The sequence below is a fragment of the Tiliqua scincoides genome, chromosome 2 (genome assembly GCF_035046505.1).
Source record: "Tiliqua scincoides isolate rTilSci1 chromosome 2, rTilSci1.hap2, whole genome shotgun sequence".
In the NCBI taxonomy this organism is placed as follows: Eukaryota; Metazoa; Chordata; class Lepidosauria; order Squamata; family Scincidae; genus Tiliqua; species Tiliqua scincoides.
Window position 1 is genome coordinate 265,495,045 of NC_089822.1, and position 24,019 is coordinate 265,519,063.

General features: G+C 47.7%; 1 protein-coding gene across 1 annotated transcript; it reads left to right on the forward strand.

The window, feature by feature from the left end:
* The first annotated feature begins 1,498 nt into the window (after positions 1 to 1,498).
* On the forward strand, positions 1,499 to 18,994 carry LOC136639156 (zinc finger protein 271-like). Its single transcript, XM_066613166.1, has 5 exons — positions 1,499 to 1,644; positions 3,633 to 4,658; positions 8,700 to 9,058; positions 13,483 to 13,813; positions 17,086 to 18,994. Exons 2-5 carry the CDS (start codon positions 3,902 to 3,904, stop codon positions 18,318 to 18,320), a joined length of 2,682 nt encoding a protein of 893 aa, XP_066469263.1. The 5' UTR covers positions 1,499 to 1,644; positions 3,633 to 3,901; the 3' UTR covers positions 18,321 to 18,994.
* The last annotated feature ends 5,025 nt before the right edge of the window (positions 18,995 to 24,019 follow it).

The window sequence follows — 24,019 nt, forward strand, 5'->3', positions numbered from 1 at the left end:
AAAAATCTTCATAGACCATGGCCAGTATGCCCAAACATTTCGTACTACAACACTAATAGTACTGACCATGAAAGCCTTAGATTATATGTGCTCTTTGTGTTTGCAAAGTTTTTTTAATATACGTCTGTGTTTTGTCTTTCATTATTTAAGCTTGTTCTCCCCCCCCCCCCTCTAAATAAGGGCAGGAGGGTCACATCATCTCTCTGACACTGTGTTGGGGGCTGGGAAAAATAATTAATTTACATTTTACATTTGAATAAATTTACATAAATGCACACATTAGAGACAGAACTTAAGTAAGTTTTGCAGGGAGCCTCACCCTCCCCGTCTGAGCCATTCTAATGTTGCTCCATTGCATTTGAGGAAGAAGAAACCTAAAGCTACCCCCCAATGAATGTCTACTCAGAAGTAAGTTTCATTGTGTTTCACAGGGGCTACTCTCAGATAAATGTGTACACCAGTGGTTCTCAAGCACCGGGACCCACTTTTTAGAATCAGAATCTGTCAGGACCTACCAGAAGTGATGTCATGACTGGAAGTGACATCATCAAGCAGGAAAATTTTTCACAATCCTACCCACACTTACCCAGGAGCAAGTGCCATTGACCATCATTGTTAAAAGCATATATATATATATATAGTAGCCTGTTAAAAGTACAGACCTGTGACATTTCCCCAAATGCAGTCACATACCATAATAGCACCAAGTCTAATATATTGAAATGAATGGGGACCCACCTGAAATTGGCTCACGACCCACCTAATGGGTCCCGACCCATAGGCTGAGAATCACTAGTGTACACAATTGCAGCCATGGTTCAGCTTTCAAGCTGATTCTGACCTGACGTGACTTTTCTACTGAAGACAACTGCGGTGATTTGTCTGCACAACTCTGATGCATTAAAACTTAATATTTTTCTGATCCATTTTTGAGTGCTCCTATATGAGGAAATATACATACTGCCTTTCCTATGCTCGGAGCGGTGTACAATACAATATTCCATCATTCTCCAATTTGAGAAAAGTGGTGAGAAAAGTGACTTAATAAAAAGTCATTTGATTGATTGTTTGATTGTGGTTTTTGTTGCTCCAATGTTGCAATTTGTTGCTCCAATGTTGCAAGCAAATGCTGCAGGAAAATGCTTAAGTGGTGTTAATATGCAAGATTGGGGCAACAGTGCAAAGATCTTATTGCAGATTTTAATTTGCAGTCATACATGGGGGGGATCCTGGAAACCCCTGGAAAAACCATGGCTTTGAAAGATGCTTTAGGCAGAGGAAATCAACTGAGATTTATCACAAGCAATGCACATTTTATCACAAGCAATGCACATTTTAAATGCAGAAAAGAAACTCCAAGCATATGGGGGGGTGGGGGAGTCAGAGCTTCTGAGTACATAATGTCTCTATTAGGCATCCTGCCCTCTTTCAAGATGGCGGCACTGCCTTGACTTGCCAGTAACAGGGCTGCCCTGTTTCAAGATGGCCGCACTGCTTGCTGTCCACTTGCTTTGAGGCCCACTTGCCCTCTTCCAAGGTGGCCGCGCTGCCTTCTTTGCCAGCTCCTGATCCTGGAACGGAATGTTGGAGACACACAGGGAATTGGAGCCAGGTAGTCCAGAGGGAGGCAGCCAGCAGTGCAAGGCAAGGCAAGGCAGCAGTGCAACTGTGTGTATTGGAATTGTGGAAGATATTACCGAGGAGATAGGGTGTGGTGTCCACAGTGCCCCTTGCTCTGAGTAAATGCGGGATTAAAGCCCAGGTGGTAGCTGGAGGTGTGCTGCACAGCTGCAGCCACTAGAGCAGGGGTGTCCAAAGTTTTTGGCAAGAGGGCCACATCGTCTCTCTGACACTGTGTCGGGGGCCAGGGAAAAAAAGAATTAATTTACATTTAAAATTTGAATAAATTTACATAAGTTTACATAAATGAATATAGTAAAGATGAACGCATATGAATGAATGAAGGTCTTGCAATAGCTCAAGGCTGATAAAGGGCCTTGCACAAAGCAAGGCCAGCCTTTCCTTTGCTGCTGCTACTGCATCACAGACGTGAAACAGCAAGCAGTGGAGGAAGCCCTCATCCCACAGCTCATGCGAGAGGTCAAACAGTCGCCCTCACGCTGAGAGCAGTTGCATCGGGCCAGTGTGGGCTACAACAAATCTCTGGAGGAACAGAGGCTCATTGGAGGCTGGGGGCTCCTTGAGGGCCGCATTGAGGGGCCTTGAGGGCCGCAAGTGGCCCCAGGGCCGGGGTTTGGGCACCCCTGCACTAGAGCATAAGGAGATCCCTCAGGTATATAGGGAGCACCTGAGGCAGAAAGGGTTTGGTGGGTTTTTGAAGGAGTGCAGGTTGGAGGTAGGAGACTGACTGACTGACTGACTGGGTTTATGGAATTGGGAATCAGACTGGATTGTAACTGGACTTTGGCTGTGGACTTTGATTTGGATACCCTGATGGATTGGACTGACCTACCTGGAACCTGACTTTGGACAGTAACTTGGCTTATTGGCAACTCTGATTGATTGGACTGGTTTACAAGGCCCAGTGGATTGGGATTTGGCAAAACACTGTGGTGTGCCTGTCTGTGCATGAATTCTGAAAGAAGAGGGACTGCTCACACGTTACACTGTACACGTGTACACCTAAGGATGGAAAGTGTGACAAATGCTTTCATTGATTGTGACTCCAGGGGTGTATTTGGTGGCAAGACTGGGAGGATTGCAGCTTTGTAATGTGTGGATAGGTGCAAAATGTGGAAGGTGTGTATGTGCAGCTAACAGAGGCATAGCTAGAGGGGGTGCAAAGCAGTAAGTTTTGCAGGGAGCCTCACCGCGGTGTGCAAGTAGCGTGCAAGCATCGCCTCCGTTTTGCACTTGTGGCCCAAAACAGCTCCGAAGGGGAGGAGCTGCTTGCATGCCATGGTGAGGCTCCCTGCAAAATGTACTGCTTTGCACCCCCTCTAGCTATGCCACTGGGTTGATTGGTGCTAAAGCACATTCCATGCATGTCAAAGAACCTGGGTCTTTGGGTCTTTTGGGTCTAAAAGGGTCTTTAGTTGCAGGGCTGAGAAAGACCTCCCACTGCCCGAGACCCCCTTCAATCTGCTGCCAGCCAGAGCACACAATCCTGGGCTAGGTGAACCAGGGTCTGACCTGTATCAAGCTGCTTCATCGGAAGCATCCATCTCCTGGCAGCCAAGTGTGTGCTTTGCAGGCAGAAGGTCTTGGGTAAAAGAACCGTACAGGGCTGGGAACAACTTCAGTACAAGTCCCTGGAGTGCTGCCACCAGTCAGAGTAGACTGGGCTTGATAGACAACCAATCCGACTCTACATCAGTGATTTTCAACCTTTTCCATCTCACGGCACACTAACAAGGCACTAATATGGTCAAGGCACACCACCAGGTTTTTGACAATTGACAAGGCACACCATGCTGCCAGTGAGTGCTCACATCTCCCATTGGTTCTATTAATAAATGACCTTCCCCCAGATTCCTGTGGCACACCTGTGGACCACTCGCAGCACACGATTGTGCCATGGCACAGTGGTTGAAAATGGCTCCTCTACATGAAACTGTTTTATATCATCTTTAAATAAATGTGCACTCTTTGTGCTTGTTCTTTTCCCGCAGGGAGAAATGCATGCTGGCAGGGAAAATGATTGCCACGACACTTCAGTGTTTCGTCAGGGACCCTGAGGGTCTATAGAGCTGATGACGTGACCCATTAATCTGGTGCTGTTGTCCTGCTACACAGATGCAGCTGAGGGTGCAGAACCAAGACGGGAAAGCAGGGTTGTTGACAGAGAGCCTTGTCAGTCCTGACAAACCGCCTAACTCCAGGGCAAAAAAGAAAACCACTGGCTGAATGTTGAAGTTGAAGTCAACCCATGTGAGAGGAAATGGCAACCAAACAGGAAGGAGGACCCTTGGTTTTGGGCCTTCAGCTCCAAGATTCTTCAGACCAGAGGGTGAAAATGGAGAAAGAGGAGATAACAGAGATGGTGGGTCCCAAACCAGAGATGGGGTTGGAGGGGACAGGAGATGCCCCTTGTATCATCCAGGTGGGGATGAAAGAGGAATGTCTGGACTGGTCCACACAAGTTAAACAGGAAGCGGATGAAGGGATCTTGTCCAAGCACTGGGAAGCTCAGTGGCAGGCTTATCTGAAGACCCTCCAGCCCCTTCCCTATGGATGGGCCGGCCCACGGTTATCTGAGGCATATGCAGAGGCCTCCCTGGCGCCCACTGATGTAGCAGGTGCCACTAGCCAGCAGACTAAAGAGGAGGGGGTGATCAGACTCCTGTCCAGATGTAATGGAACGACTCAGCAGGTTCGTAACGGTCCAAAAAAGAGACAGGACAGGCTACTGAATGAGCTAACGAATGACGAGGCCATCAGTTCGAATGCCCAGTGCCAGCGCTTCAGGCCATTCTGCTACCAGGAAGCTTCTGGACCGCGGGAGGCATACAGGAGGCTCAGGGAACTTTGCCGCAAGTGGCTGAAGCCGGAGGTGCACACCAAGGAACGGATCCTGGAGCTGGTGATCCTGGAGCAGTTTCTGGTCATCCTGCCCCCAGACATGCAGAGCTGGGTAAAGGAACACGAGTCTGAGAGCTGTTTCCATGCGGTGACCCTGGCAGAGGGCTTCCTCCTAAGTCAGTAGAAGACTGCGAAGTAAGAGGAGCAGGTGAGGACACTTTCTCCCACCCCCCCACCCCCGCTGCACCATCTAGCTCGGAGCAGTCCAGCCTTAGTGCCGGAGTAGCATGTGCAGTAGCGTGGCTGGAGTGGGCAGCGTGGTAGGTATTGCAGGCACGACAACAATGCCATGTTGCCGGCCCCTCTCACTTGCTGTTGGAACCATTCATCATTGTTGTGGTTGCCTAGAATGGCTCCGATGGCAAGTGGGAGGGGGCTGCTACAGGGCACTTTGTGGGGCCTGCAATACTTGCCACGTCGCCTCCCCCTGTAGCTATGCTAATGCCACAGTGCACGGGATGGCAAAGGAGGAAACCTCAAATGTGTGCAAGGTATCAATTTATTCAGCAGTGAATACATGCTAGGGATTCCAGCACGTTCCAGGACTGTGTTGTTAGGAACTTTGTCCTGCCAGGTGATGCCGAGAATGCGCCGGAGGCAGCGCATGTGGAAAGCGTTCAGTTTCCTCTCCTGTTGTGAGCGGAGAGTCCATGACTCGCTGCAGTACAGAAGTGTACTCAGGACGCAAGTTCTGTAGACCTGGATCTTGGTGTGGCTGTGCAGCATGGCCTTTCCCAGTTTGAAGAGACACTTGGCCAACAGTCTGAGGCAAAGAGGCAAAGAAGGAAGGCCCATAGCCAGGGAGACAGACCAGGGACAGACTGCACTTGCTCCCGGTGTGGAAGGGATTGTCACTCCCGGATTGGCCTTTTCAGCCACACTAGACGCTGTGCCAGAACCACCTTTCAGAGCGCGATACCAGAGTCTTTTGAGACTGAAGGTTGCCAGTACAATACAATACAATATCAATTTATTTTATCCCATTGCAAATCTCCACTGGGGGCACTACAGATATTCGCCAGCCTCCTAAAATAGAATACATGTGAATGAAATCATGAATACATCATGTTTAAAAAAATGTTAATACGTAATATAAACTCTATAATAACTTTTTTAGAAAACAAGCTTTGGAAAAGGGATAGCATCAAGCAGATATACCATAAGGAAAGCTGGATGTAATAACTTTGAAACTGCTGACATTTGTACAAGAATTCAGCCTCAGTGTTTAAAAAGAGCCCTTTTCACTTAAACAAACCCTTAAGGCTGCCATCCTGTATGCACTTAGCTGGGAGTATGTCTTACTGAACTTAGATGTGTCTGGGATTGTGCTTTTAACTGGCAAACCTGTAGAGATAAAGCCTTGTGCACCTTGGAGGCTTCATTATTGTGTTGATGCCTTCCTTTTTGTCTCTTTTCCCCTTGTGCCTTACTTACCCCATCTTAAGAACATAAGAACATAAGAACAGCCCCACTGGATCAGGCCATAGGCCCATCTAGTCCAGCTTCCTGTATCTCACAGCGGCCCACCAAATGCCCCAGGGAGCACACCAGATAACAAGAGACCTCATCCTGGTGCTCTCCCCTACATCTGGCATTCTGACTTAACCCATTCCTAAAATCAGGAGGTTGCGCATACACATCATGGCTTGTACCCCATAATGGATTTTTCCTCCAGAAACTCGTCCAATCCCCTTTTAAAGGCGTCTAGGCTAGACGCCAGCACCACCAGCATCTTGTGCCTTACTTGACCAAGGGCACAATCCCAACCAGGTCTACTCAGAAGTAAGTCCTATTTTGTTCAGGGGGGGCTTACTCTCAGGAAAGTGTGGTTAGGATTGCAGCCCAAAACTGATATTTTCAGGTGATATTTCCCTGCGGATTTCCCAAGAGCAGCAGCAGCTCTGTCAGGAAGTGCACATAGGCAGCTTGGCAGCCACATCAAGCAAAATGGTGGAGGGTGTCCCAGCACACTCGGTAAGAAATGGTTGCATCTGAAGAGTGGAGGCTTGTGTGTGATAGTGGTGGGTCATCTTGGGCATCTCCTTTCCATGGAACATGAGGCCCAGGGAAGCACGAGGGCTTCCTGTTTATTATTTAGACACTGGCAGTGTGACTCGCTTTCCACATGCGCTGCCTCCGACACATTCTCGGCATCACCTGGCAGGACAAAGTTCCAAACAACACAGTCCTGGAACGTGCTGTAATCCCTAGCATGTATGCACTGCTGAAACAGAGACGCCTGCGTTGGCTCGGTCATGTTGTGAGAATGGATGATGGCCGGATCCCAAAGGATCTCCTGTATGGTGAACTCGTGCAAGGACAGCGCCCTACAGGTAGACCACAGCTGCGATACAAGGACATCTGCAAGAGGGATCTGAAGGCCTTAGGAGTGGACCTCAACAGGTGGGAAAGCCTGGCCTCTGAGCGGCCCGCTTGGAGGCAGGCTGTGCAGCATGGCCTTTCCCAGTTTGAATAGACACTTGGCCAACAGTCTGAGGCTAAGAGGCAAAGAAGGAAGGCCCATAGCCAGGGAGACAGACCAGGGACAGACTGCACTTGCTCCCAATGTGGAAGGGATTGTCACTCCCGAATTGGCCTTTTCAGCCACACTAGACGCTGTGCCAGAACCACCATCCAGAGCGCGATACCATAGTCTTCCGAGACTGAAGGTTGCCAACATGAGAACATGAGAACATGAGGCAGTGTGACTGTATCACTGTATCACTGACTGTGTTACATTAAGAGTGACATCATCGTGTAGTTGGTCAGTGGAACACCTTGCCACAGGATGTGGTGATGGCATTGGGCCTGGATGCCTTTCAAAGGGGATTGGACAAATTTCTGGAGGAAAAAGTCAGCAAGGGTTACAAGCCATGATGTGTATGTGCAACCTCCTGATTTTAGAAATGGGCTATGTCAGATGCAGGGGAGGGCACCAGGATGCAAGTCTCTTGTTTATCAGGTGTGCTCCCTGGGGCATTTGGTGGGGCTGCTGTGAGATACAGGAAGCTGGACTAGATGGGCCTAAGGCCTGATCCAGCAGGGCTCTTCTTATGTTCTTATGAGGTGCTTAGGCTGAGTCCAGGCATTATGATTTTCCACTATAAGAATGAGATTCTGAGGGCTGTGGGCTAGTAGCCCACCCCCCCATTACTCACAAGAGCAGATGAATGAAAGCTTCTGGCTACAGTTTGAAGTAAGCCAAAGTTCTGCTTTGCATATAAACACAAGGAATTGTAGTTCAGTTCAAACCCCTGTTACATAAAACAAACCAGGTTTAAACCATGGCATGAAGGCAACAGCCCTTCCTCACTGCTGCCTTTCCTCTACCCCCAGCAAAAGCCCTACCTCTGCATTTCCCACCTCTGGGTATGCAAGAGGTAGTTAGTCTTCTGAGCCTGAAGTTTCCAAAAGTAATTTCCTATCTTCCATGAATGTATATAATCTCCTCTTTATTCCAGAAGGTGACAAAGAGCAGAGCAAGAATGAAGGGGAACCATGTCGGGCATCACTGAAAGAAGACAAGCAACCTGAAGTAGAAAAAAATAATGGGTGAATAGTGGAAATGGAAAAGGTGCAAAAGAGAGCGACTAAGATGATTACGGGGCTGGGGCACCTTCCTTACAAGGAAAGGCTATGGTGCTTGGGCCTCTTCAGCATAGAAAAGAGACGCCTGAGGGGGGACATGATTGAGGCATACAAAATTATGCATGGGATGGACAGAGTGGATAGGGAGATGCTTTTTACACTCTCACATAATACCAGAACCAGGGGACATCCACTAAAATTGAGTGTTGGGCGGGTTAGGACAGACAGAAGAAAATATTACTCAGCGTGTGGTCGGCCTGTGGAACTCCTTGCCACAGGATGTGGTGCTGGCGTCTAGCCTAGATGCCTTTAAAAGGATTAGACAAGTTTCTGGAGGAAAAATCCATTATGGGGAACAAGCCATGATGTGTATGTGGAACCTCCTGATTTTAGAAATGGGTTATGTCAGAATGCCAGATGCAAGGGAGGGCACCAGGATGAGGTCTCTTGTTATCTGGTGTGCTCCCTGGGGCATCTGGTGGGCCGCTGTGAGATACAGGAAGCTGGACTAGATGGGCCTATGGCCTGATCCAGTGGGGCTGTTCTTATGTTCTTATGAACCCATGCAGTAGAGAAACCGCATGAATGCTCAATATGTGGGAAAAACTTCTATCAGAGGCAGTATCTTAAGAATCATCAGGGAATCCATACGGGAGAAAAGCCATATGAATGCTCTGACTGTGGGAAAAGATTCTGTAGGAGATCAGAACTTAATAGCCATCAGATAATCCATTCAGGTGAGAAACCACATCAATGTTTGCACTGTGGGAAGAGCTTCAATAGAAACACAAACCTCATTTCCCATCAAAGAATTCACACCAAGGAGAAACCATATAAATGCTCAGACTATGGCAAAGGCTTTTGCGTCACATCTGGCTTGAATACGCACCGGAGGATTCACACAGGAGAGAAACCATATCAGTGTTCTGTGTGTGGGAAAAGCTTTTGTCAGAGCCCAAATCTTATCAGAGAACACACAGGAGCAAAACAGAATCAGTGCTCTGAGATGGCTTCTCTTGTAGCGCATAAATTAGATGCTAAAGAACTCACAAGACAGAGTAACTGAATCAATGCTCAGATTGTAGCAAAAGCATTTGTTGTATATCAGGTGTTTTTTAATTATTCCTCAGAAGAATCATACAAGACTTGACCTGCATAGACTGTGGGAAAAGGTTTGGGACCCCAAATATGTATAAAAGATCACAGCATCTATATGGAAGGAGCAGAGAGGTGTTAACCCTTGAGAAAAGTTTTCACTTGCGGCCACACTCTCCATGGACCCAAAGGCTGCCACCTTCAAATACCTAATCAATCAGATTAACTGATCAAAAACACTTTAACTATGTATCAAGACATCCCTGATAATAAGGCAAGATGTTTTCAGAAAATGTCAATTGTTTTTAGTATAAATATTTCTAAAAACTGCAAGTGTTGGGTGCTGCTTTTGAAGAGGCTTTGTCACAGGATGGAAATGCCTCTTCTAAGGTGTTGCCTGCTACAAAAAGTGTGTGTACCCATCTGTGAAGTATGTGACTTCAAAACTCTCAAGTAGAAGTTCGGTTGATCAATTAAAATGAACACAATTAACTGGAATTTTGTTGACCTCATGATAGCCCAGTAGACATCATCGACAGAGAAGAGATTGTGTAGAAGGGGTAACGGTGTAATGTGGTGGCTGGAATGTCATACTAGGAGGTGAGAGGCCTGGGTATAGTTCCCAATTGCCACACAGTTTCAACTCACAGGATCATCTTGGACCAATCACTCTCTCTCCTAACCAATCTCACAGGGTTGTTGAGAGGATTAAAGCAGGTATGGGGAGAACTTTGTATGCTGCCCTAAAAGAAGATTGTGAATCTTTCTTATCGGGGAAGGGGACATGGAATGATCCAAAAGGCCTGAACCAGCTTTGCCAAAGGAAGCAATATGAAAGGATAGGTGAGAGTGATTGTAGATATTTGGGGACAGGTTCCTGGAATGATTTTGGGGGTGGGCAATTTTCAGTTTGCCAAGCACTGTATTCTTTTTGGTGTGGGAAAAAGAGGGGGAGCCTGGGAGGGCGGATTGTGTTTGTTTTGTTCCATATATGCCATAGCCAATAAAGTTTACACTGAAAAAGATCACACAGTGTATCTTACATTGACTTCTTTCAGTGGCATAGCTGGAGGAGGGTGCAAAGCACTAGATTTTGCAGAGAGCCTCACTACGGCCTGCAAGCAGCTCCTTCCCCTCCTCTTCGGAGCCATTCCGGGTGGGGGGAGCAAAATGGAAGCAAATGCCTCCATTTGCTCCCCCCCACTCAGAACAGCGCTGAGGGGGAGGGGCCACTTGCACGCCACGGTGAGGCTCCCTGCAAAAGTGCTGTGCACCGGCCATAGCTACACCACTGACTTTTTTTACCAAGACCTGGAGATTTCCAATAAATCCCTGGATTCTGGATAATGTTGGGCTCCCACCTCATTTTTCCTCCTGCTGAGCTTTCGGTTTTATTGTCAATTTCATTGACTGTATACAGTATTTTTTTTTTATAACGTGTGGTCCTTGCACACTGATCTGAATGCACTTTTGTGCAGAAAGGTATGTTTTAAGTTAAATCAAACAAATTACTGGCTCCATCACAAGCAAAAGCCTTTCACTGACCAGAAGTCAGTGGGAAGTCACCTTGGGTTGCTTAGGGCTGCAGAAGCATTGCTTTCCCACACTTAATAATGCTGTATCAGCCAACAATACCCTACCCTATAGTTGAGAGCTGTCGTCATGGTTGGCAACTTTCAGTCTCGAAAGACTATGGTATAAGCCTACAGCACCCGGTATTCCCAGGCAGTCTCCCATCCAAGTACTAGCCAGGCCTGACCCTGCTTAGCTTCTGAGATCAGACAAGATCGGGCATGGCTGAGGGTTCAGTTTTGTCCTCTCTTGAACCCCAAAAGCTGCCTTATACTGAGCCAGACCTTCTGTGTGCAAAACAGGTGCTCTTGCCTCTGTTTTGTACACAGTCAATAATATCTGGTGCATGCATGTATGCATCCTTTATTTTTCTTTATAGCGAAATCATCCTCAATCGCCTGATGAGCCTCATTTAGTATCAAAAAAACTGGGGCTGGCCCAAAACCTCCTCATGTCTGAAGCAATGCACCAAATGCTGACATCCCCCTTACCTGGTACCAGCCTCTGTTTCTCCCACTCCCTGGATTGGCAGGGAAGAGGATAGCAGAGCAGAAAAAGAAGTGTGGAGGAGAGAACAGTGGGAGCTACATAGAATGTTTTCCTATCCAGTAAGGCAAAGGTGGAGCAGTACGTGGACACAGGAGGGCATCCCATGCCAGTCTGCTGCCTGAGATTCCTATCAACCTCATGGATGGGGTAGCCCTGCAGAGAATGTGCACTGGAAACAAACAATCCACATTCCACCTGCAGGAAAAGTTTCCATCACAGTGTATATTTTGTGAATCATAAATAGACCCACAGCTAAAAGTTTGGGTGGTGGTAAAACATTTAGAGCACAATCCTATGCTCATTTACTCAGAAGCAAGCCCCACTGTCTTCAAGAGGGCTTACTCTCAGGAGCGCATAGGATTGCAGCATTAGTACCAAGTTGAGAATTACTAATTATCTAAGAACTCACATGAGAGAAATATATGCTCTTACAAAATAACTTCCTTTATTTATCACATCTTACATTGGAGTCAGTGCTAACTGTAGGTGATGCTGAGCAGCTTTCCTTAGAACCAGTTTGAAATCTGTCTCCAGCCCTGGATTGATACTTTGGTTAAGAACATAAGAACAGCCCCACTGGATCAGGCCATAGGCCCATCTAGTCCAGCTTCCTGTATCTCACAGCAGCCCACCAAATGCCCCAAGGAGCACACCAGATAACAAGAGACCTGCATCCTGGTGCCCTCCTTTGCATCTGGCATTCTGACATAACCCATTTCTAAAATCAGGAGGTTGCACATACACATCATGGCTTGTACCCCGTAATGGATTTTTCCTCCAGAAACTTGTCCAATCCCCTTTTAAAGGCATCCAGGCCAGATGCCATCACCACATCCTGTGGCAAAGAGTTCCAGGATATGGTGATGGCATCTGGCCTGGACGCCTTTAAAAGGGGATTGGACAAGTTTCTGGAGGAAAAATCCATTACGGAGTACAAGCCATGATGTGTATTACGGGGTACAAGGTTCTAAAGGCAGCCTGAGTTCACACTAACCATGGTTAGCATCAATGCAGATATAACTGTGGCAGGAACATTAAGAACACATGTTTTCACATGGTACATAGTTCACTCCCACAAGATATGGTGACAGCAACCACCTTAGATGATTTTAAAAGAGATTAGAAAAATTAAGAGATTACGTTAGTCTATCAATCGAGATTACGTTAGTCTATCAACCGTAATCTCCATAGCTATTGTAGACAAAACTTTTCTGTTCGCTGCTGCTCTGAAGAATTTTGAAAGACTGATGAGACAAGATTCCCCTTTGGAGATGCCAAGTTGATCCTTCCTCACCAAGATTTGGATATGTTTGACTATTCTAGCCTGAAGAATGCTTTCCACTGGTTTGCTTCTACAGAAACATGCCAGGATTAGGTTGTGGCACTCCAAAGTTGCGCACATAAGCACTTGAGAGTGAATCCCATTGAATACAATGAACCTTGCTTCTGATGTAGCATGCATCAGCTGAAATTCCAGCTGATTTCCAGCTGAAATCCTGGGTACATTTATAGAGTAAGCCATACTGGATACTGAGAGACCTTTAAAAAGCCATCTCTGCCCAATGTTGCATATACGCAACAGGGACCAAATGTGTACACCGGTGGGCCAAATGTGACCCACCGGTGGGCCAGTGTACCAAATGTGTACACCGGTGGGCCAGTTCTTCATGGGTTGACATGAAAAAGCACAGGGTCAGGCCGGAAGCTGAAGACCTCCAGTTCAACTGAAAACCTCCAGGTGCCTGAGACAGTGTGCCAAATGCTGACATCCCTCCCAACATGTTGATGTGCCAGCCTCTGCTCCCTGAATTGGAAAAGGGAGAGCTTGTTGGTGGGCTAGTGTTGGAGCCTTTGGGATTTGTACATGAGGAAACACGTATCTTGTGTTGGAGTCTCCTATTCCTTGGCAGTTCTGCTCCACGCTGCTTTTTCCAGTCAGGGAGTAGGAGGAGCAGTGGAGGTGAGGGGACACCCTCCGCCAACCTGCTGCCTGAGGCAACTGTCTCAGTCGGCCTCATAGATGGGCCAGCCCTGCCCAGATTCATGTACAACTCAGATCAGAGGCTTCCATTTAGGATATGCCAAAGCCAGAAGGAGTCAGGGATTGCTTTCTATCCTCTCCTTCCCTCCGCCAAGCCGGTGGCTGTTGCCGGAGGAGCAGCTGCATTAGTCTCTGGCAGGGAGAACAACAAAGCCCTTTGTGGCACCTTAAAAGGAGGGCAGGCGTTGCAGCATCAGTGCACTGGGAGCTGCAGCGTGTCAGCGCCACGATGCCTAGAGAGGCCCATGGAAAGCAACTGCAAGGGGGACTGTGAGCAGTGCACTTCCTCTTCCTCTCTGCCTCCTCCTGGTCTCACCCCCCCCCCTTCTGCCTTTGCAATCACCCAGCTCAGCCTGCTCCATTCGGGCATTTGCATTGCTATAGATCTGAGGATCAGGCACTTTTTGCTGCAGCCTTCAGGTGGAGGTGAGTTGTGCAAGGAGGGGGAGAGTCATTCCTTGCTGGGATGTGCCCCCTATCTGTTGTTTTCCTAGCTGGGGAGACAAAAGGAGCAGGAGAGGCACAGCAGCCAGGGACAATGGGGGAGCACAGCGACCTCCCCTTGCCAGCCTCTGTGCAGCTGCAGCTGCCTGGCCTTGGTGCAACTTGCAGGCATTTTTCATTCAGATCTCTTGTGATCAAGGCCAGGCTGGAAACTGAGGCTCTTCTCCTCTTAATGCAACCTTGATGTGGCTGCAACTGACCAGAAAAGCTGTGGCGCCAGGCACCTTTCAGGGCAACTGGATGTGAAGAAGATCATCAGCCCTGCAGACTTTTTTTCATGACCCGGAGATAGCTGCAGGATACAGTACTGGCTGATGTCTCTGCACACTGGGTTTGCTTTTAAAAGCACAGCTGCAGAGAAGCAACTGGACAGTTGGCAACCTCTTGCCCTTCTGTCTTGGCAGTCTTGTTGGAGGCAGAAGATACAGGATAGGGTGGGAGAAGAGACTGTCTTCTCTCTAATGCCAAGTTATTGGACTATGAAAGTTGCCGACCAATCAATAAAACACCCCCCTGGCTGCCTCTTGTGGCTTTGATGTGCAGGTGAAGCTTTTCACAGCAGGAGGTAGAACATTAGCACCTGCAGCATCTGCATAGTCCACTGCTTTCAAAAGCAGAGGTACAGAGCCTGGCTGAAAAGTTAGTAACCCATCTGTCCATCTAGCTTTAAAATATTATCATTTATACAAGGCTTTTCCCCAGAGGCTCTGCAATTCAGAGGAAATCCAAGGGGATGCTGAGCCTTTGAAAATACCCCAATAAGTAGATAAATGTGGGATTTTTTTTTGTTTTGTTCTTGTTTTTATTTTGGTTGCATCCAGTCTGAGAACTTCCTGTGTGTGCTTATATTCCAAGATTATGGGACGAAGATTGTGTCTGTTGTCTTGTGTGCTCCCTGAGGCATTTGGTGGGCCACTGTGAGATACAGGAAGCTGGACTGGATGGGCCTTTGGCCTGATCCAGCAGGGTTCTTCTTATGTTCTTAAGATTGACTTATCAGACTAGGAAGCTGTGGGTCCAAAACCTTTTATAAAATAGATCTTTTCCCCTTCTTTCAAATAGTTGACACCCATTATTTTGTTAGAACAGGGGTGTCATGCCGGTTTCATACAGCGGGCCGCATAGCATTCATGACACCTGCTGAGGGCTGGGAGTGATGTCATTAAGCAGAAAGTGACATCATTAAGCAGACAGTGGCCAAAAAGAAGCACTTTGTTCGCACGTAGAAACTCCTTAGCTGCAAATGACAGAAGATAAAATGTGCAAATCTCAATCCTATTTTCAAGATATGGGACAGCCCAATCATCACATGGACTGCACTTTCAGCAGTGTTGCTTCTGCCGAGGCCTCACTTTGCAGCTCGGCGACTGATGGGCTCTGCAAAGTGTTGCATTGGCAGGAACGGCACTGTTGAAAGGCGGCCCACATTATAATTTAGTTCTCCCAGTACATCAGTGGCATCTCCTTTCTTCCTCTCTCACCCCTCTGTGTCTTTCTTTCCCCCATATTGTTCCTCACTTTATGAGGCTTCCTTCTGTCTCTGCCTCCCAGCGCTTCTGCGAAAGTGGCACTGCTAAAGGGGTGGTCTGTATAGTAACTGGGCTCTCCCAGCTTTGCCATTTCAGCAGTGCTGCTTCTGCCGGTGTAGCACATTGTATTTCAGCAACTGAGAGCAGCTGCTGGTGGTGATAGGAGAGGCTAGTTATCCTGGGGGTTGGATAAAGAGCTTCTGCAGTTCATATCCAGCCCATGCGCCTTATATTTTGACATCTCTGCACTAGAACAATTCATAGCTTTGGGTACCAACCATCTCTGACATGTTCAGGAGTGGCAATAACTGCTTGTCCCTGTAGGTCCCTGGCTGGCAGAGCAACTGACTTTTCCCAGTGTCCATATTTTGACAATGCTGAAGTTGGAAAAGAAAGATTGGGGTTTCAATCCTTACTCAGCCAGGAAGCAACCTGTATGGTCTTGTGTCAGTCACTGTATCTCAGCTTTGGTGTAATGAAAAAGAGAGAGAAGCACATGTAAACAAGACTTGGGAGTATAGAAGAATGGTGGCCCTGGGAAATGAGTGTTACTGAAAACTATAGCACTATATTCAATGCTGCATGGAAGCACTGCTCTGACTTCGCTTTAGCATGGCAGTCTCCAATCTTGGAAGAGCTGCAGAATGGAAAACCCTCCCCAGTGCAACCAGAGCTTACTGTTCTGCAGGGGAGCCTGCCATCTCCCCTTCCTATCTCCCCCAAGTGTTGTGCCGGCCAGCCGCGTCTGCTCGAAAATCCAGGCTCAGAGCCCACTGGAGCAACAGAATGAGGAAGTGGCTGGCCAGTGCAGTGTTTGGGGGAGACTGGAGAAGATAGCAGGCTCCCCTGAGAAATGTTAAGCTCCATTCAAAGGGTTTCATCTTTGAAGGGTTTCAAAATGGGCACCAGATCTGACCCTCGGGCCGGGGTTTGGTGCCCCCTGCTTTAGGGTAACTGCGGGCAAAGTAAACTGCAGCAGCATGAAATGGCCCAGTAGTGGAAGCAGCCTCTTCTGCAATGGGTGCCTTCCTGGTCATAATTTATTTTTATTATTTATTTTATTAATTTATACCCCGCCTTTTTGCCCAACAGGCACACAAGGCGGCTTACAACACTTTAAAAAATACAACATTAAAAACAATCATTAACAACAATTTACAATAATTAAAAAATCTAAAAACAAACAAACCCCGTGGATTTTCATATAAAAGCAAGAACACCAGCCAGCCTGTCAACAATTAAAAGCTTTTTGAAATAAAAAGGTCTTCAGTCCACACCGAAACGTTAGCAACGAGGGAGCAGTTCTCAGTTCTAAGGGGAGGGTATTCCACAGTTTGGGGGCCACCACCGAGAAGGCCCTCTTCCTGGCCGCCGCCCCTCTCACATCTCTTAGTGGCGGCACAGTCAAAAGGGCCCCCCCCAGATGATCTAAGAGCACGGGCAGGATTGTAGGGAAGGAGGCGGTCCCTCAAATACCCTGGACCCGAGCCGTCCGGAAGGCATATTGCTTTTAAAGAAATGTTGTGACTTGCGGGGTGTCATGGGAAGTGTGTGTTTCCTGTGGCACCCCCCACAGTGCCCAATGGGCATGCAATTGGTTCACCTGCTTCAATTGGTATAACGATTGATCGGTGTCTGTGTTCTCTCTATCTTTTAACATTTTAGTTATCGGTGGACAAATGAGTGCAAAGGAGGAGACGGCCATTGAGCAGAAAATCCCTGAGCAGATGGAGCCATGCGAGCCATTGCTGGGAACAGCGGCAGACATAGCCAGCTTTCATGAGATGCAAGGGATTTATGAGCTTCAGCACAGGCCAGAGGACCTACCGGGTGTCATCCCAGGGTTAGAAGAAGGAAGCTCTTCAGAAGGGACTTCTTACATATGCTCGGATTGCGGCAAAAGTTTCTGCAGCATACCCAGCCTCATTAGCCATCAAAAAAGGAATCATGTGGGAGAGAAGCCATACAAGTGCACCGATTGTGGGAGGAGCTTTCACCAGAGCTCAGACCTCGTGAAACACGAGAGAATCCACACAGGAGAGAAACCATATAAGTGCTCTGTGTGTGAGAAGAGGTTCAACCAGCGCTCCTACCTTATTGTCCACGAAAGGTTCCACACAGAAGAGAAGCCTTATAAATGCTACTTGTGTGGGAAAAGCTTCTGCTCTAATGCGCACCTCATGACTCACCAAAGAACCCACACTGGAGAGAGACCTTATCAGTGCCCGGACTGTGGCAAAAGATTCACTACCAGCTCAAATTTTGTTAACCATAAAAAAACTCACACTGAGGAAAAACCGTATAACTGTTCCCTCTGTGAAAAAAGCTTCAAGCGGAGCTCCAATCTGATTCAGCACGAGAGAACCCACACAGGTGAGAAGCCCTATACGTGCCTCACCTGTGGGGAGAGTTTTGCTTCCAACTCGGGCCTTGTGAAACATCAGAGAAGCCACACTGGAGAGAGGCCTTATAAGTGTTCCTACTGTGGCAAATGCTTCAGTCAGAGCATGATACTAACACAACACGAGAGAACCCACACAGGAGAGAAGCCGTGTAAATGCTCAGCCTGTGGGAAAAGCTTCCGTTCCAGCTCAGACCTGGTGAAACACAAAAGGATCCACACGGGGGAGAAGCCTTATAAATGCTCGTTGTGCGGAAAAAGCTTCACAACCAGTTCTGATGTCGTGAAGCACGAAAGAACCCATACGGGGGAGAAACCGTACAAGTGTGGAACCTGTGGGAAGAGCTTCAGTCAGAGCGCACACCTTATGCAGCACCAGAGAATCCACACGGGAGAGAAACCGTACACATGCCTCACCTGTGGGAGAAGCTTTACATGCAGTGCACATCTAGTGGTGCACAAAAGAACCCACAAAGAGGGAGAGGCCTTACAAACATAAAGGGTTCTGATTGGCAGGCATGGGGGAGCTTTGCAAGCACATCTGGTGCAGTTGTGGATCAGAAAGTCCATGCAGGGAGAAAGCTGATGAGGGCCCTTCCATGCTAACCTAGATCTTTATCAAACAGTTTAGAACCCATTAGAGGGGAGTTTTTAAGAAATAGCCCTTAGTAACTCATCTAATCTTATTATGCATGTAAAAGCCCAGCTAGGAGCAAAGCCATAGAATTTTCAGACTGTAAGAAAGTATTGGCAGAAACCTGGCCTTCATTAGCAAGATGGGTGCTAAACCCAAAGTGAGCCTGACTAGGGGCCTAGTCTGATCCAGCTTTCCAGCACCAATGCAGCCCTGAGGTAAGACAGCAAAGGTTCCCCTGCCTTGAAGAGACCTCCATGACTGCCCCCTCCCCGCAGAATGCAGCACGTGCCCCATTGGCACGGCTGCATCCGCAACCAGAAAGCTGGATAGGATCGGGCCCAAGATTTCCTAGTGATTTGGTCATGGCAGAGCTGATGTCAACTCCCATATGAATTTTGAGGAAAGACACTTCAGGCTCATAGAAGCGCATACAGAGGAATTGCAGGAAGCAAACCACTGTGGAATAACAATCATCCGTGCAAAAGTCAACGGGGGTTTTGTGTGTGATAGTATGTAGTTCCTTTGTAATAAATAGATGGTTGTTTGTGTGCATCGTATGGGCCTCCTTTAATCAAGAACACCAGTTTATGTGGCAATCTCAGTCCTGTTTGATTTTGCAGCCCACGGTTTCTAAGAAGAAGAGCTGAGCTGCACCAGATATTTTGCTTATTAATTGGTGGTGGGGGGGAGGCAATGGGATCTGGGAGAAGTTTTAGAATGCCCACCTTCCACTTAGTGGTTTGTGGGTTTGTTTTCACACTCTATTTGCTGCCTGTACTTCTGTACTTCAGAACAGAGCTTCTATTCAGCAGCCTTCATACCATTAAAAAAACAAACAAACTGAACCAGGGTTTTCCTGCGGAGATGATCCCAGTCAGGGATGACCTGGGCAACCTGACAGTGTTAGGTGGAGAAGCACATTTGGCTGTCTGATGACATCACAGACGATATCAAGGAGGACACCAGGATGCAGGTCTCTTGTTGTCTTGTGTGCTCCCTGGGGCATTTGGTGGGCCACTGTGAGATACAGGAAGCTGGACTAGATGGGCCTATGGCCTGATCCAGTGGGGCTGTTCTTATGTTCTTATGATCCATTCCCTTGGCACCTCCAGCACCCACCTATTTTGAAACACCCCCCCCCCCCATTTCTGAGTTTTTCATAGCATGGCTGTGTTGAAATTCAACCGGTCCAGCCGTCTCTCCCTTACTGGGCCTGAGTGCATTTGCTGCCCCTTTGTGCATTTGATGCCAGCATGGCGCCTGTTGGTGTCTCTTCCGGGTCTTATTGTGGGCCCTTTGGGGATAGGGAAGCATTTCTTGATGGATTTTGCTCTGCAAACCACTTTTTGTTGAAAAGTGGTATATAAATATTGATAATGACGATTTTCTGTGGTGATGGTGAAAGGCCTGGACGCCTTTAAAAGGGGATTGGACAAGTTTCTGGAGGAAAAACCATTACGGGTTAAAAGCCTTGATGTGTATGTGCAACCTCCTGATTTTAGAACTGGGCTATGTCAGAAGGCCAGATGCAAGGGAGGGCACCAGAATGAGGTCTCTTGTTATCTGGTGTGCTCCCTGGGGCATTTGGTGGGCTGCTGTGAGATACAGGAAGCTGGACTAGATGGGCCTTTGGCCTGATCCATTGGGGCTCTTCTTATGATGCGGCAAGGTCTTGCAGTGGCAAAATCAAACCACTTCAAACTGCAGGTTGGAAATCACATTTTGGAGTGCACCCTTACATTAAATTTAAAAAAATGTACGTGTACATAGGAAAGTAGCATAACATGGGAGACCGCCTGGGAATACCAGGTGCTGTAGGCTTATACCATAGTCTTTCGAGACTGAAGGTTGCCAACCAGAGCACAACAGGGAATAAGTGGAGCTGGAGGCCCCCATGTGCCATTTTTACTTGCAGCAGGCTATTTTTTACTACAAGGAGCATTCCAAACTGATGTGCCCTTTCACTTCATGCGGCTGCATCAGGCGTAAACCGCCCCTTTTTGCAGCTGCTGCTTTCAGAGCTCAGGGATACTTGGTGACTTAAAAAGCAAGCAACTTTTTTGGATGAGAGGGATTCCCAGCCATTACTTGTCTTCTGACGGCTGGCCAGTATTCATGGCACCCCCTCCCTCCACATTTGAGCACCTAAGACCACATGGGATACTATCTGTTGTTCTCTGCTTCTCTAAGGGGTGATATCCAAGTTTATTCCCCTTCCTGTTTTATTCTCATAACAACTCTGTACGGTACATTCGGCCGAGAGTGGGGACTAGCCCAAAGACACTCAGCAAGCCTCTGGGGCTGAGTGGGGATTTGACCCCAGGTGTCCTGAGTCCAGGTTTACTGCTCTAACCACTATCTCTCCCTACCTCTCTTACAATACAATACAATACAATACAATACAATACAGGTATTTATATATCGCCTTTCTATGTCCTCAGACTTTATTCAAGGCGGTTTACTTGGGCAGGCAATTTAAATCCCCGTAGGGATTTTTACAATTTGAAAGAAGGTTTCTATCCTTCAAGAAACCACAACAATCAGATGTTTCTTTCTTTATCTGGCCGCACATTCTGGCCTCCATCCTCCCACGCTCAGAGCAGATGGAATAACTCGGCTCAGCTTGTCAGCTGCTTCAAGGTCGCACGGTGCCGGTGGCTTTGAACCGGCGACCTTCGGATGTTATCTTCAGGCAAATGGAGGCTCAACCCTCTAGCCCAGAACTCCTGCCCCCTTACCCTCCTGCTCTTACCACGATTTCAGCCACATGTCCTATTTGTGCACCAGAAAGAGTGGCAGGAAACAAAAGATTCTCCTGCCAATTTGCCCTTTCTATGGGGGGGTGGGGGGGTGGGAGGCCTGCAACGTCATCAGAGAATCTTGGGAAGTGTGGAAAAGGAGAGCAGAGTGTCCTATGGACTAGTTCAGAGAAGGCAAAGAACTCTGGTAGAAGAGAACCAGAAAGCAAAGGGCACTGCAAAAGCCCCTCAAGGGGGCATGTGAGGTGAGTGGCTTGGTACTTATTTTTTGCAGTCCATGAGGAGACCATGTGGGTGACGTGTGTCACATCGTTGAGTGAGGCTCATGTGTTTCTGCCACTGAAACACAAGATAGAACAGGAAATTAGTGTGTGAGGGAGAGGGTCTCAGGGACATGCGGGGGGGGGAGGCAGGTGAGGCAGAGCCTTCCCACCGAAGTCCTTCGAAAAACATCTCTGCTGTATGAGGCTCTTTTTGAAGGACTGCAGTGGGGAGGCTCTGCCTCACCTGCCTCCCCACCCACCACACATCCCTGAAGGGGCTGAATGCCTCATGGGCTTGTTCAGAGAAAATGCTCTTTGGGGCATTGTTCTGTCTTCCCACACAAGGTTGGCAGAGGGCCGACCCCTGCCCCCCCCCCCCAAGTATTCGTGCACGTTTACCTGCCCCTTGTGGCCACACTGATTTCCTGGCCGTTTCCAGATCCAGCACAAATTCTTACATTTACTTTAAAAGCTCTTCAAGAAAAAAATGGTGGAGGGGAACATGACTGAGATGTATAAAACTAAATATGAAATAAAATAGTAGCCAGTTATAACCAGTTATAGTTAAAAGCCATATAGTTATAGCCAGTTATAGTATTCTTTAACACAGTCCTGGAACACACCAACAGTCTGAGGCAAAGAGGCAAAGAAGGAAGGCCCATAGCCAGGGAGACAGACCAGGGACAGACTGCACTTGCTCCCGGTGGGGAAGGGATTGTCACTCCCGGATTGGCCTTTTCAGCCACACTAGACGCTGTGCCAGAACCACCTTTCAGAGCGCGATACCAGAGTCTTTCGAGACTGAAGGTTGCCAACAAACAGTATACTTTAAAATATTTATAACTATTTTAAAGTATGAAATGATAGAAAATTAAAAGCCCTTCACTTTAAAAGCCATGAGAAAAAAGACACCTGAAGGAGGACATGATTATGAAAATGAAATATTTTAAAATAATATTTTAAAGTATAAAATTATTTAAAATTAAAAGCCCTTCACTTGCTTTAAAAGTCCTTCATGAGAAAAAGGGTACCGGGGGGGGGGGTGTGTGTGTGTGACATAACTGAGACACCTAAAGTTGTGCATGAGATGGACAGAGTGGATAGAAGGATTTTCTTTTTCCTCTTACACAACCCCAGAACTAGGGGACATCTGCTAAAACTGAGTGGTGGGAGAGCAAATAAAAAGAAATATCTCTTGACTCAGTGTATAATTAATCTATGGAACTCCTTGCTATAGGGCAGCATGTCTCGACATTCGTCCCCCACCATACCACTTCACTTGGTCCACCTATTGGAAGTACCAGCAGAAGTAAGTGGCAATGATGTCACCAGTTACTTCCAGATTGGGAAGCCAGATGCAACACGACAAACACTGGTAAGAGGCTCACGGCAGATGGGAGGGCTTTTTTGAGTGTGTGAAAAGTGCACGCTAGAGCACTGCCCACTGAGCCGAGCCTCTTACTGCTGCTTGTCACATTGCTGGTCTCACTGCCTGGTGGCGAGGGTCTGTGGGTGGGGGAGGAGTTTTATGAGTACCACCGGACACCACCTCCAGTACCACCAGTGGCATGAGTGCTACTGGTTGGCAAACACTGCATAAGATGCTGTGATGGAACCTGAAGGCCTAGATGCCTTTAAAAGGGGATTGTGGACAGCTTCATGGAGAAGTCCATCACAGGTTACAAGCCATGACGGGCATGCGCAAATTCCCAGTTTTGGAAGTAGGTGACCTCAGAATGCCAGAGGTAAGGGAGGGCCCCAGGATGCAGATATCATATTGAGTGCCATCTGGTAGACCCACTGTAGAAGCTGGACTAGGTGGGCCTTTGGCCTAACCCAGTGGGGCTCTTATGTAATGAACACTCGCTCCTAAAGGTGCTCAGGAATATATCTCGGTGGAACTGGAAAATGAGGGGGCCTTGCTCAAGCACTCCAAAGAGAGAGCAAGACAAGACTGTTGGGGCAGTCGGGTAGATCTAGTGGGTGGTCAGGCAGCAGGTCACGGGAGCAGGGTGTAGAACATCCCCCACCAGCTTGTCACTTCCCCCCAGCCCTCCACCTGAAGCAAGTACTAAATTGGCCTCATGGAGGGACCACCCCACACATGCAGCACCAAACAACAAAGAATCCTGTCTTGTCAAAATCACGTTAAATATATGTGGGCTTAATCAATTAAAACTCAACTGATTAATCAAAGGCCTGTTCACAGCACAAGCCTATGCATGTCTAATACTAGAATCTGGGGAGGGGGTTTCACCCACTGAACTTGATCCAGCAGTAAGGCATAAAACCTTCTGTACAAGCAGTATCATTTCACACTACATAGTTATAATACAGAATTCCTTGCCACAACCTATGATAATTGTTTCTAGTCAAGGGGGCTTTAAAATCCTTGAAGACTCCCAATGGAACCTCCATGTTCCAAGCCAGTAGACCCCTGAATACAAGTTTTTTTGGGGGGAGAAACAAGGAGATGGCTGTTGCCGCCACGCCCTGCTTACGAGCTTTTCAGAGGCATTTGGCTGACCCATGTTGGAAG

Excerpts from the sequence above, each read along its gene's own strand:
- LOC136639156 (XM_066613166.1), top strand. The coding sequence starts at position 3,902 with ATGGCAACCAAACAGGAAGGAGGACCCTTGGTTTTGGGCCTTCAGCTC. Across the intron at positions 4,659-8,699 it reads GGCAGAGGGCTTCCTCCTAA|TAGAGAAACCGCATGAATGC; the intron begins GTCAGTAGAAGA and ends GAACCCATGCAG. Across the intron at positions 9,059-13,482 it reads AGAAACCATATCAGTGTTCT|CCGGTGGCTGTTGCCGGAGG; the intron begins GTGTGTGGGAAA and ends CCCTCCGCCAAG.